The sequence below is a fragment of the Nothobranchius furzeri genome, chromosome 19 (assembly GCF_043380555.1).
Source record: "Nothobranchius furzeri strain GRZ-AD chromosome 19, NfurGRZ-RIMD1, whole genome shotgun sequence".
Taxonomy (NCBI): domain Eukaryota; kingdom Metazoa; phylum Chordata; class Actinopteri; order Cyprinodontiformes; family Nothobranchiidae; genus Nothobranchius; species Nothobranchius furzeri.
In genome coordinates, this window is record NC_091759.1 from 23,516,497 (window position 1) to 23,530,887 (window position 14,391).

At 44.3% G+C, this 14,391-nt stretch overlaps 1 protein-coding gene across 1 annotated transcript; it reads left to right on the forward strand.

Annotated features, from left to right (window-relative positions):
* The first annotated feature begins 504 nt into the window (after window positions 1-504).
* On the forward strand, window positions 505-10,694 carry LOC129164616 (uncharacterized). The gene is made up of 2 exons (XM_054745380.2): window positions 505-3,810; window positions 7,554-10,694. The coding sequence occupies exons 1-2, from the start codon at window positions 3,717-3,719 to the stop codon at window positions 8,102-8,104; spliced, it is 645 nt and encodes a 214-aa protein (XP_054601355.1). The 5' UTR covers window positions 505-3,716; the 3' UTR covers window positions 8,105-10,694.
* The last annotated feature ends 3,697 nt before the right edge of the window (window positions 10,695-14,391 follow it).

The window sequence follows — 14,391 nt, forward strand, 5'->3', positions numbered from 1 at the left end:
CTGACATAGAAAGCGCGCCGACCAACTTCCAGACCGTGATGATTTAACTCCAGTTTAGCGACGCCCTAAAGTCACATGACTCTGTGGCTGCTGCAGCTTTTATCCCCTCCCCGACACAACTGCGTGGTCCAGATGCTCTCCATGTCCAGCAGCACAAACCTGTGTGAGCATCCGTTTCTCACTGATGAACTCCTTCCTCAGCTCAGAGCCCGACCCCACAGGTGCAGGTGTGGCTGGAACAGGTGAGCATCACAGGAAACCAGAGCGGAGAAGACTGGGATTGAATTATTTTGCTTGTATCAACCTTTTCTGCTCCAAAGCACGAAAGTTAATAGGTGAGATTTCTTCTTACTTCTTTTCGTCAGTAAGTAAAATTATATTTCTGTACTTTACTTCGCTGGTTGGGGGGTGGGGGGGACATGTTAGTGGGGCTGCTGCTTAAATAAGAAACTTGAGCGAATGCCTGCCTTCTGCCTGAGACGGATTGCTAGAGCAGGCGGCTGGCTACTGAGGTAGAAAAATAAAGTGGTTCTCTTGCGTTTGCATAAAAACCTGCACCAATAACATGTTTTGGACCAAAAGCAACCATTGGACCATCCGGTTATTGATCTCACCGAACCGCTGCACTTCCCTGGGTCCTCCTCTCATCACACGCTCTGGATTTAGCAGCAGAACGCGCCGGTGTGGGAGGTTCTGCGCTTGATATCATCAGAACAGGAGAAACAGCCGGCTGCTACCACCTCAGCTTTAGGGCAAACCACCAAAACATAAAAGCTTAATGTTATCTTAAAGTTTCAAGTCTTTTGTTGGAACCTTTTCTGCCATAATTGCTAACAAAACACACCGACATGACCGTTCAACAATTTAACAGTTTAGCGTCTTAGCTAATTTAGCTAGCCCAGATCTGGCCGAGAACGCGTGATTCGTGCTTTTAGAGGGGTATGTGCAGAGGGGGAGGGGCATGATGGAGGCATCAGGATCCAAACATTAAGAACAGACGTTCACAATGACTGGATGAAGTTCATCCAGGGTTATATATTCAGTAGCAATTTTCCTTTTTGTTGACCAAACTTAATTTATTGGTTACGTGAAGAGCTTCTCCTACCCCACCTTTAATTTACTTTTCAGAAACTTTTACACTTTAATTCAATTCAATTCAAATTCAAAGATACTTTATTAATCCCAGAGGGAAATTAGAGTTTCAGTACACACAATTCTGAGATCAGACATACAGGCATAGACACATGACAAGAATTGGTGACTGTGGTCATTCGCAACCCGAGTCGCGCTACCTTAATAGAGATCAGAGGGTCTATATATGAGGATTGGTTCAGGTGGAGGGAAAAAAGGCATTCAGAGTTACCCTCCACCGGGAGGGCAGCTTTGCTCTGCAAAAAACACCTCAGACAGAAATGCAACAGACTTCAGACATCACACAGCATAAGTGTCCACTAGGTGGGGAGGTAGGGTTGGGGACTCTCCTCACATCAGTGCCTGCAGCCGCGATGAGCAGCGCTCGTCACCTCCGTTTGGACAGGGGAGGGAGGTATTTGGGTTAGAGTGCACAGTGACTCCTGGAAACGATTCAACGGCCTTCACCGGTCGCAGTCCCGCCCAGGTTGGGATAGGGAGACAGAGTTGCCATGGCGACGGCAGCATTCCACATTTCTTCTGAGGGGGAGTAATCACTTCAGCCTCGCAGGCTCAAGGGCACCAAGTTCAGATAAGAACTTGTTTTGGGGCCAGACAGAGATAATTTCCTCTCTCTCTTAAAGTTCAGTTTAGCTCACTGATTTGAATCTTTGTCATTTAAAATACATTTTAGAGTTGCAGCAGGTTTATTTTTTGGTACTTTTCACATATTTGTTGGTTCCAGCAGGGCGGGAAAAGCCTGAAAAATTCAAAGCTGCTCGGAGCAGGAAGAGCCCTGCTGTTTGTCGTGGATGCAGCTGTAGATATTTAATGTGTTTAGTTTTTCTGCACACTTTCACAGCTGTTTGCTGCCCAGAAGCGGTGCTGTCGCCCACCATGCACCTGCTGGAGCTTCGATCGGCTCTGCTGCTGTTGTTGTTTTAGGGAACAAGAACAAACCTGCCTTGAAAAGTCCATCGTGCTTCCCAGCAGTCCGTTTCGACATGCTTCACATCTGTTTTTCATGAGGCGTCGTAACATCACCGTGCTACAGGCTGAGTTTGGTTGGTTTTCAGTCCGAGCCTAGCGGGCCTGAACTTGGGTGTTGTACAGAAACTTGTTTTCTGGTTAAATAAAGGCTCCGCGCTGTCGTTTAGCGGCTTATTGCAGCTTTTAGCTTGAGTGTGAAATTGTTTCTGCCATCAGTTGTGGTGAAATGAAGTCACAGATCTGTGTGAAACCAGCTCTGACACTCGGCTGTTTTAATAATGGCGCTGCTGTTGGTTCTGGGTGGTTCAGATCTGGGTGGCCCGGCTGTTTCCCGTCAGAACCCGTCTTCCTTCTGGGAACGAGAACCACAACATCCCCTAGGAGCAGCGTCTCCTCCTCGCTGCTGGATAGGCATCATAAACTGTGAATGAATCTGTGTGTTTGCACCTCTGCAGCCCAGATGTGAATGAACCAAAACCCGAAATGAGAAACCAGGTGTGGGACGGCTTACATATCAACACCTTTGTGTCCGACCACAGAACTGATGCTGAAACTCGTCATAATCAGTTAAAATAATAAAATGTTCCTTTATTATAAACCAGTTTGGGTTTATTCTTAATAAAAATGGATCAAAGCAACAAGAAATAGAACGGATGAAAAGTTCTCTTTATTATCTTATAACTTGAGTTTTAACCATTTGATGTCCACACCAAGAAAAAAAGGCTTTTTTTTAGCTTATTAACATTATTAACCCTAATAGCTTATCATCACCACAAAGACCATAATAAAACATCCAGATGAAGCATCAGGATTAGTGCCTTCATCAGAAAGCTGCCACATCAGTCTGCTGCCCCCTGGTGGAGGATCTGCAGGTGGACAGCAATGGCGTCTACGCTGTGTCACACACATCTCGACAGTCCCGGACAAAACAAGGTGGTTCATCTACGTGGAGCTGAGAGCAGAATTTTCAGGATCTCGGCCCACTTTTGCTCTCTGCTACAAGCTAACCGAAGCTAACAGAGGTGTGTGAGCGCTTTTAGCCTGAAAACGCAGTTGAGCGACTTCTAACGTTAAGCACACGTCAACTCACTGAGCTGCGGAGTTTCTGTGGTCTCTCTGAGAGAGCTCCACGGTTAGAAAGCACAGCCTCAGGGGCGACGCCAGCCCCCCGTGGAGAGGCCCCGTGACCCAGGGAGACCATAACAAGTGTCAGTTCCCAGATCTACCAACACACATCTTTGCCCTAGCCGTGTTATGTTTATGCACAGCAGTTCTCCCGTGCCATCAGTGGAACAAAGTACAGAAATATAAGTTTACTTACTGATAAAAATGAAGCCATCACAAAGAGGACACAACTAAAGTTCAGAGAGTGGCCGAACATCCAACATGAGGCCCAGGCTGAGGCCTTCGCCGGGGCTAGCCGCTAGCGCTAGCTCTGACGCTAATGCTACCTGTCAATCCAACCTAATTATTCATAACTTCAAGCATTTATTACACCTAGACTTAGAGTTGTCTTGAAGGTAAACTAGATCTATAAAAACCTAGAATGTTTTTTTTTCTACCAGGCTGTAAACGTGAAATTGTCATTTGTGAGGATGTGCTTCCTTCTGGTGCCCGCCCCTAGCGGACAAGTTTTTCCTCACTTCCTGGCTGGTTTCACAACATTGAGACAAACGCTTTCCCTTGGAGGTGAGAGCCTGTTTTATTTATTCATCAGCTCAAGTCAAAGTCGAGCTTTATTAACATTCCTCTACAGGTCATACGGTGAAACGAAACGTTGTTCCTCACAGGCCCACTGCTTCATAAGCAGTGAGGTAAAAATACCAAAAGAAGAAAAATATGCAAGTGAAAAATATGTAGAAAAAAATAAAAGTAAACACAGCACATAAATAATGTAAATGTGCAACAAAAGTCTGTTTTCTCAGTACAAATAGTTATATTGCCGTTAAATAATTACACGGTAAAACAAAAACAGTTTAAAGTTGTTATTCTAACATTTGACTTAAAAGATATGTTATTGATTCAGTGGTTAATTAACCTCCTAGAGCCTTGCACTGTAAAAATGTATTCTCTTCTACTTGGACCATAATTTATAGACACTTGATATTGACTTAAATTTGACCTTTTGTTGTTTTTTTTCTTTTTTTAGGATATTTGACAACTTTTTTTTTTTAGTTTTTATTGTATTTTAATTTTTGTACTTTTGTTTCTGTTAATTACAGTCGACTACTCTGCTAGATATGTTTTTTCTTTTAAATCACCCAAAGCCAGGTTTGAGTCCCTGGAGGTTAAAGGGTTAAACTTTTGTTTTGGTTTTTTCCAGCAGCTCAGTAAAATAACACCTTAGTTTTTGCATAACAAACAAGTTTAGTCCTCATATTAACAAACAAATCAAATCGAAAGCACGACTTTAATCAGAATACATAAAATATCATTATTCATATTTCATTGTAGTTTTTCAAAATAAAAGACCCTCCAGGCCAAACCGTACATAAAACATGAAGCTATGTAATCGTAACAAAAATCGTTTTATTCTTTCTCTACAGCCTAGTGTAACAGTACCGCTCCATGGCCGGGTGGACCAGAACCTAAAGGGGTTCTCCTCCTGGGTGGAAGCAAACAGTTCTTATTAATGCTTTATGTGTGACATCAGCGTTTTTGTGTGATGTCAGCATTTATGTGTGATGTCAGCATTTGTGTGACATCAGCGTTTATGTGTGATGTCAGCATATTTCTGTGGTGTCAGCATTTTTCTGTGGTGTCAGCGTTGATGTGTGATGTCAGCATTTTTGTGTGATGTCAGTGTTTATGTGTGGTGTCAGCATTTTTGTGTGATGTCAGTGTTTATGTGTGATGTCAGCGTTTATGTGTGATGTCAGCTTTTATGTGTGATGTCAGCGTTTTTGTGTGGTGTCAGTGTTTGTGTGATGTCAGCGTTTATGTGTGATGTCAGCATTTTTGTGTGATGTCAGTGTTTATGTGTGATGTCAGCATTTTTGTGTGATGTCAGCAATTTTGTGCGACGTCAGCGTTTATATGTGATGTCAGCATTTATGTGTGATGTCAGCATTTTGTGTGGTGTCAGCGTTATGTGTGATGTCAGCATTTTTGTGTGATGTCAGCGTTTTTGTGTGATGTCAGCATTTTTGTGTGATGTCAGCGTTTATATGTGACGTCAGCGTTTATATATGATGTCAGCGGTTTTGTGTGAATTCAGCGTTTATATGTGATGTCAGCATTTATGTGTGATGTCAGTGTGTATGTGTGATGTCAGCGTTTTTGTGTGATGTCAGCATTTTTGTGTGATGTCAGCGTTTATGTGTGATGTCAGTATTTTTGTGTGATGTCAGCATTTTTGTGGGAATCAGTCATGATCCAAAAAAGTCTTTCTGAAGACAAAGCCTGGCTCAGTTTGGATGATCGCCACTAGGTGGCGCCCTGACTTCATAAAACAACTAACAGGAAATCAGAGCTGGGCTCCATTCATGTTGTTCACCATCTGCCTCATCAGTTCATCAGTTAATCTGTTCATTAGTTCATTAGTTCAGTATTTCACAGCAAAACAATCGTTAATCTTCTGACCCAAAGCAGCGTTTCTCTTCACCTCCTGTAACACCTTTATAACAAAATAAGCACCTGACGGTTCTGAGCTTCATTTAAGGCATTAAGACATTAAATATGTGAACAAAACAGTTTAACAGCTTAAATGATGCGTCTAATAAAATGTTTTTTTTCTAGAGGATCATTCCCCGATTTTCTGAAAACCGCTGAAAATGTTTAAATCTTGTTTATTTTCCAGCCCAATTCTGTAAATATGATAAACATTTTAATTTAGACGTTCAAGTTTTCCTGTTAGCAGATGAAATGTCACCATAAACAATTTTCTTGCTCTGTTTCTGACTCGTGACAAACGTAAATGATCGTCTCCTGGTTTTGAATAGGAGAGCGGGCGCGGCGTGCTTCATTTCACATGGAAATGCTTCCCGTTTAACTGTTGCTGCTGCGGAAACGGCGGGAAAGCGTCACGCCGGCGTGGTGCTGATGACGGGCGCTGCCACCAACCCTCTGATGCAGTTAACCTTCAAACTGGTGACCTATCGGCTCCACTTGATACAATTCTGACTAAATCTGTTTGTTTCTTTGCGTTTAGATAAAAAACAATCGTTTGTTTTCTATCAAACCTAAAAAGTTTGTTTATCTTGGAGGACAAGATGATAGCAAACACACCTTCCAGAACCTTCTGACTCATGTCTGTAAAACCAGCCGAGTTTAGTTCATCCGTGGTTTAAGTTCACCCATTTCAAATAAAACTTTATTAGATCAGAGCGTTTGCTGTAACCGTATAAAACAAAAACCTGTCCAAACCCACAGGAGACACCGGCGTGAGACCTTATGTCGCCATCTTTAGCCGTTTTACGTTTCTATAGACCTTCTGACTTGATGGTTTTCCTGTCAGAAGCTTCGTTTGTGACTTTGGTGGAGGAAAACCGAGCCGGATGCGTTGAGAGTAGCAGGGTGAAGGTCGGGTAAAGCTTTTATCATCATATTTATGAAAAACAGACCCCCGGCATCTCTAGTCCTGTTTAACAGCAACGTTCGTTCTTAACGAATAACAAAACCATAAAGAAGAATTTAATCAGTCAGCCGTTTAACAAAAGTTCCTTTTAAAAGTAGACATCATAAATAATTACAGTTATAAATAAACGCATGAGAGGACCAGATTAACCATTCAGCTCTCTGAGTTGGATGATTAGTCTGCGGACTGCTTTTATTTTAGGAGTCAGACGTAACAGAAAGACGGAGAGAATCCCACAAACGCCTTCTGGTTGGTGGGAATTCTCCCCAGACTTCAGCTTTCTGCATGAGAGCACATGGCAGCACGCCTAAAACCTAAATACACGTGAAACGACATCAGGGCCTGACGTCGGACCGTCTCCCTGAGGTTCAGACTCAGTCCTCGTAACCGCGGTGATGCACACAGTCGCCTCGTCACCGTAGAAACCGAGCCGTCCGCCCGCGCTGTGTGGTAGGTGGCCGTCTGGCTGGCTGATGGCCTCGGTGTGATGTCTGTTGCCGTCGCGCTCTGAACTGGAGCCAACGGGAGACTCGTTCATGTTCCAGCCTATAGGCTGCTTCCAAACCTACACAAACACAAGGCCAGCCAAGTCAGACAAACCCAGTCCAAACCCACCGCCCCGACAGCATCTGAGGTACCGCACAGCGCTCAGCCGCTCTCAGTGGGAGGAATCCTCCTCATGGAAGACGGCAGGGTCAACCCCGATAGGTCACAGACTCCACCATGTCACAGCTCGGACCGACGCGGATCAGGAAGCATGGGTCAGAACCACAAGTCTGATGAAGTCAGAAAAGTCAAATGAAAAAGCAGCAAATGGGAAACGGAGATGATCTGATGTTCTGTTTGATCGTTTCAGGCCTTTCTGACCTCAAAAGCAGCTTTTACCAGCTTCTGTCTCCGGGAGAACGAGTCAGAGAGACGAGCAGCTGGGTCCCCGTAGACTACACACGCCAGCAACACGCCAAGGAGCGGAAACGTGGACGAAGACCAGAACCAGAGCAGGAGAAGGAGTTCAGGAAGAGAATAGAGGCACGTCTTCACAAAGAACTCCATTTCCGACGGTTTTCCGTTTCCTCCGTCATCGATTTAATCCCACAGACTAAAGGACAGGAGCTCACCGGGACGGCGGCGTTTAAAAGTGTCTCAGTGGGACTGATCTGGTCCCAAACGTCGTCGTCTTCCTCCGCTTATCCGGGTCCGGGTCGCGGGGCAGCATCCCAGCTAGGGAGCTCCAGACCGTCCTCTCCCCGGCCACCTCCACCAGCTCCTCCGGCAGGACCCCAAGGCGTTCCCGGACCAGATTGGAGATGTAACCTCTCCAACGTGTCCTGGGTCGACCCGGGGGCCTCCTGCCGGCAGGACATGCCCAAAACACCTCCCCGGGGAGGCGTCCAGGAGGCATCCTGACCAGATGCCCAAACCACCTCAACTGTCTCCTTTCGATCCGGAGGAGCAGCGGTTCTACTCCGAGTCCCTCCCGAATGTCCGAGCTCCTCACCCTATCTCTAAGGCTGAGCCCGGCCACCCTACGGAGGAGACTCATTTCGGCCGCTTGTATCCGCGATCTCGTTCTTTCGGTCATTACCCAAAGCTCATGACCATAGGTGAGGATTGGGACGTAGATCGACCGGTAAATCGAGAGCCTGGCTTTCTGGCTCAGCTCCCTCTTGTTGTCCAGGCACTGATTCCTTTGCAGTTATTCACCTTCCTGCTGGAATCAGACGTGTGCTGCTTATTGACTGTGTTCCGGTGAGCTGGTGGGATTCCAGACCCAAATCCGGAATTATGGGAGTATTCTTGCTTCATATCCGGGCATCAGAGGAAGGTGGAGACTTCTGACCCGTCTTTGTTTATGCCGACGTTGCAACTCGGTGAGAGTCTGGAGTCCACGTCCAAATCATGACTCCAAAACATTCAATTCTTAATCTTTTCTCTCGTTTCCACAAACAGACGAAACTTTGCGGATGGTTCCTTCTGTTCCGGAGTGGTCAACAACGAGCCGATACCAACAGCTGGTTTCATAATCAGAACAGCTGGACCCACATGTCAGGAGCTCTGTGAGCCGTTCCTGAGAAACGTAGTAAATCAGAACTAAAATAGATCCAGTAGAGCTCAGCCGAGGCGTGTTTGGCTGTGACGGAGCGGTCGGGGTATGCTGGGAGCGCGTTACGGGAGGAAGTGGAGCCGGCTGCCAGTGGGAAGAGGGAGTTCCTCCAGAGATAGCCCGAGCAGGCCGTTAACACGCTAAAGCCGACACCGTTCCACACATACCTCCCTGTGAACGCTCCCCATCCTTGCTTCCTCTCTACCCCGCTGTCAGGTTTCCCCACAGCCTAGCAATAGATCCGAAGCTCGCGGTGTTACTGAACTCTTCCTGTGGACACAAATTAACTTCCTCCTGATCGAACGCACAATCACTTCAGCTCTGAAACACCCGGGGGGTTACTTTAGCATTTCTGTGTGAACGTAGAAACGTTATTAATGTCGGTGGAGAAAAATACACAATGAGACCTCAGAGTGATGAACCCTGCAGGTCCAGAGCTGGTAGACCATAAAATGTCTCTAAGTTAATCAGCGTTAGCTTCCAGTTGTCATCTTTCTTAAAGGGCAAGTCACCCCCTTCCAGCCTTACTCCACTCCCACTTTCCGTTTGAAAATGCAGACCGAGAGGGCGGAGCTGCCAACAGATACAAACAGGCTCACAGCAACATTGTGACATCATAATGTACCAGCTGACATCATAGTGTACCTCTTAGCCAATAGCGGTGGCAGGTTTAAATTCAAATGCAGTGCAGAGTTTTTCCGTGATGACAGTACAACACAGACAGTTTTAGGCAGAATATTTATATTTGAACTAAGATGCACTGAAGTGTCGAAAGATCGACTACATGTGTCTGCGGCGCGATGAGACACTCGTTTATGTAGTTTATCAGCAGAAGGGGGTGACTAGTTCTTTAAAGGTCTCGTTCCCATAGAAACCATATGATACTCATTCTTTATGGATTTGAGCAGTCACTCTGAGTTTCTTATGCACGCTGAACAGGAAAACATCCATCAACGTCGCTGAGGTGCATGAGCCGCAGAAAGGAAACAGACAGGACAATGATCAGGTCAGAAAAAGCCAGTATCTTCTATGTTACAGGGATCATTACTCATGGCTCCGCCCACAGGAAGGAGAAAGCAGAGCGTGTCTTGGCTTGGTACAATGTAACTATTAGCATTAGCAACAACATGGCGGAAAGTGTTCAGCCTTGTGTTTTTTTTACCAAGAAGCAAGAACGAACGGAGGCAGCGGAAGAGTTGTTTCTGTCAGCCAATCAGAGGTGAGATGTTTGCATATAATAAATATTAATGAGTAAGACTCTTAATCCTGTCATTTTAGAAGCTGGAATCTCCCTCCTGATTGGTTCCTGCTCTGACCAGCTGTTAGCATGACTCTGGAATCACTCAGACTGCTTCTTACTCCAGGTGTGCCCATAAATACTTTTCATGCTTTAGTTCCTGCTTTCTTCTTTGTGTGCGTGTGTGTGTGTGTGTGTGTGTGTGTGTGTGTGCGTGCACGCGCCCGCCCTGAAGTCTAAGTGAATCTGAAAACTCCCCTCTGACCTCTGGTAGCCTAATAACAAGCTAATGGAAAGAGCTCTTTCTTTTCATTTGTTTTTCTTTTGGGACCCAGTTTTCTCCTCCCTCCTCAGCTTTCCCCGTGTCTCCCCCGCTCTCTCTCTCTCTCCTGACCCATTCCTTCCATGGCCTCTCCCCTTTCCTTCTTTTCTGCCATCTCTGCCCGACGCAGCAGCGCGTTAATCCCATTACACGTGTGAATGCCAGCTAGAGAGAGAGAGAGAGAGAGAGAGAGAGAGAGACAGAGAGAGAGAGAGAGAGAGAGAGAGACTCAGAAACTGGGGAGAGGGGGGAGACAAGAACAGAGAGTGTTTGTGTCCAAGTGTGACTGACTGCATACAACTGTGACAGCCTGACCCCCCCCCCCCCCACACACACACACACACACACACACACAAACACACAAACACACACACACACACGCCGGGACAGAGAGAAAGTTTACAGTCATGTAACGTAATGTTGGAGGTTTTCTGTTCCACAAAGCACAGCTTATCCTGATCTTTTACTCTTAAAACGGGAATCCTCTGATTTCCAAGACCCTAGTTTACTAACCTGCTCTAGTTTACCAACCCACTCTAGTTTACCAACCCGCTCTAGTTTACCAACCCGCTCTAGTTTACCAACCCACTCTAGTTTACCAACCCGCTCTAGTTTACCAACCCGCTCTAGTTTACTAACCCGCTCTAGTTTACTAACCCGCTCTAGTTTACCAACCCGCTCTAGTTTGCCAACCCGCTCTAGTTTACCAACCCGCTCTAGTTTACTAACCCGCTCTAGTTTACCAACCTGCTCTAGTTTACTAACCTGCTCTAGTTTACCAACCTGCTCTAGTTTACTAACCCACTCTAGTTTAGTTTACTAACCTGCTCTAGTTTACTAACCTGCTCTAGTTTACCAAACCGCTCTAGTTTACTAACTTGCTCTAGTTTACCAACCAGCTCTAGTTTACTAACCTGCTCTAGTTTAGTTTACTAACCTGCTCTAGTTTACTAACCTGCTCTAGTTTACCAACCAGCTCTAGTTTACTAACCTGCTCTAGTTTAATTATCTGTTAACTTTACCTGCTCTAGTTTACCAACCTGCTCTAGTATACCAACGAGCTCTAGTTTACTAACCTGCTCTAGTTTACCAACCTGCTCTAGTTTACTAACCCACTCTAGTTTAGTGTACTAACCTGCTCTAGTTTACTAACCTGCTCTAGTTTACCAAACCACTCTAGTTTACTAACTTGCTCTAGTTTACCAACCAGCTCTAGTTTACTAACCTGCTCTAGTTTAGTTTACTAACCTGCTCTAGTTTACCAACCCGCTCTAGTTTACTAACCCGCTTTAGTTTCCTAACCTGCTCTAGTTTACTAACCTGCTCTAGTTTACCAATCAGCTCTAGTTTACTAACCTGCTCTAGTTTAGTTTCCTAACCTGCTCTAGTTTAGTTTACTAACCTGCTCTAGTTTACTAACCTGCTCTAGTTTACCAATCAGCTCTAGTTTACTAACCTGCTCTAGTTTAGTTTACTAACCTGCTCTAGTTTACCAACCCGCTCTAGTTTACTAACCCGCTTTAGTTTCCTAACCTGCTCTAGTTTACTAACCTGCTCTAGTTTAGTTTACTAACCCGCTCTAGTTTCCTAACCTGCTCTAGTTTACCATCCAGCTCTAGTTTACTAACCTGCTCTAGTTTAGTTTACTAACCTGCTCTAGTTTACTAACCTGCTCTAGTTTACCAACCAGCTCTAGTTTACTAACCTGCTCTAGTTTACCAACCAGCTCTAGTTTACTAACCTGCTCTAGTTTAGTTTACTAACCTGCTCTAGTTTAGCAACCCGCTCTAGTTTACTAACCCGCTTTAGTTTCCTAACCTGCTCTAGTTTACTAACCTGTTCTAGTTTAGTTTACTAACCCGCTCTAGTTTACTAACCTGCTCTAGTTTACCAACCTGCTCTAGTTTACCAACGAGCTCTAGTTTACTAACCTGCTCTAGTTTAGTTTACTAACCTGCTCTAGTTTACCAACCAGCTCTAGTTTACTAACCTGCTCTAGTTAAATTTACTAACCTGCTCTAGTTTACCAACCCGCTCTAGTTTACTAACCCGCTTTAGTTTCCTAACCTGCTCTAGTTTACTAACCTGCTCTAGTTTAGTTTACTAACCCGCTCTACTTTACTAACCCGCTCTAGTTTAGTTTACTAACCTGCTCTAGTTTACTAACCTGCTCTAGTTTACCAACCCGCTCTAGTTTACTAACCTGCTCTAGTTTACCAACCTGCTCTAGTTTACTAACCCACTCTAGTTTAGTTTACTAACCTGCTCTAGTTTACTAACCTGCTCTAGTTTACCAACCCGCTCTAGTTTACTAACCTGCTCTAGTTTACCAACCCGCTCTAGTTTACTAACCCGCTTTAGTTTCCTAACCTGCTCTAGTTTACTAACCTGCTCTAGTTTAGTTTACTAACCTGCTCTAGTTTAGTTTACTAACCTGCTCTAGTTTACTAACCTGCTCTAGTTTACCAACCTGCTCTAGTTTAGTTTACTAACCTGCTCTAGTTTAGTTTACTAACCTGCTCTAGTTTACTAACCTGCTCTAGTTTACCAACCTGCTCTAGTTTACTAACCTGCTCTAGTTTAGTTTACTAACCTGCTCTAGTTTACTAACCTGCTCTAGTTTACCAACCTGCTCTAGTTTACTAACCTGCTCTAGTTTAGTTTACTAACCTGCTCTAGTTTACCAACCTGCTCTAGTTTACTAACCTGCTCTAGTTTACCAACCTGCTCTAGTTTACTAACCCACTCTAGTTTAGTTTACTAACCTGCTCTAGTTTACTAACCTGCTCTAGTTTACCAACCCGCTCTAGTTTACTAACCTGCTCTAGTTTACCAACCCGCTCTAGTTTACTAACCCGCTTTAGTTTCCTAACCTGCTCTAGTTTACTAACCTGCTCTAGTTTAGTTTACTAACCTGCTCTAGTTTAGTTTACTAACCTGCTCTAGTTTACTAACCTGCTCTAGTTTACCAACCTGCTCTAGTTTAGTTTACTAACCTGCTCTAGTTTAGTTTACTAACCTGCTCTAGTTTACTAACCTGCTCTAGTTTACCAACCTGCTCTAGTTTACTAACCTGCTCTAGTTTAGTTTACTAACCTGCTCTAGTTTACTAACCTGCTCTAGTTTACCAACCTGCTCTAGTTTACTAACCTGCTCTAGTTTAGTTTACTAACCTGCTCTAGTTTACCAACCTGCTCTAGTTTACTAACCTGCTCTAGTTTACCAACCTGTTCTAGTTCGATACTGTTCTGTGTTTTTCGGATGCATGCTCATAACTAAGTCACTTTATTTAATTTATTGTCATCAAGATAAAACAAAGTGAAACAAAAACCTTTAACCACCTGTAGATTCTTATGTTGTTGCCTCAAAGGGTGGGGCTGGTATTCAGTTTAAGTTTATCGAGTTATTTATCTTATTGTGGTGAGAAAACCAAAAGGTCAGATTTAGATTTGTTCTCCATCAGTTCCCAAACTTTTCAGCTCCAGACCCACAAAACAGCTATTTTCTGTTCATGCAACTCCAGATAATCTGTTCTGACAACACAAACGTGCTCGAGAAGCTAAATCATTCAGATCTCAAACAAAACTCACTTACATCCATTTATGACTTTTAGTTGACTTTTTGTGACATTTATGCTAAAAATGTAGCTTCAACAATTGTTCTTCAGTCTTATTTTGATCTCTGGAAGTCATCTTCAGACCTCTTTGCAGTTGTTTGTGACCCAGTGTGGGGTCCTGACCCAAACTTAGGGAACCACTGCTCTATAAAACTGTCAAAGTGAAAAACAGCTGGTTTTTCCTACCAAAGTAAAACAATATTAATAGCAGAGCATCAGATTTAATACAACGCAGTAAATGATTCTAGATTCCACTTCCTGGTTTAATCAGGGAAAAAACACATTTAATCCAAACTTTTATTGAGTTTCCTTTAAAGTTTCCTCATCTCTGGAGTCCGATTAGAACCTTGTTTGGGCTCCGAGTCGACCCGGCTCCTGTTGCTGACTCGGTGCTGGTTGCTGGGATGTCGGGCGG

Bases quoted from the DNA above. Each gene is read 5' to 3' on its own strand.
- LOC129164616 (XM_054745380.2), top strand. From the start codon at position 3,717: ATGTGCTTCCTTCTGGTGCCCGCCCCTAGCGGACAAGTTTTTCCTCAC. The intron at 3,811-7,553 runs GTGAGAGCCTGT...TGATCGTTTCAG, and splicing joins ACAAACGCTTTCCCTTGGAG to GCCTTTCTGACCTCAAAAGC.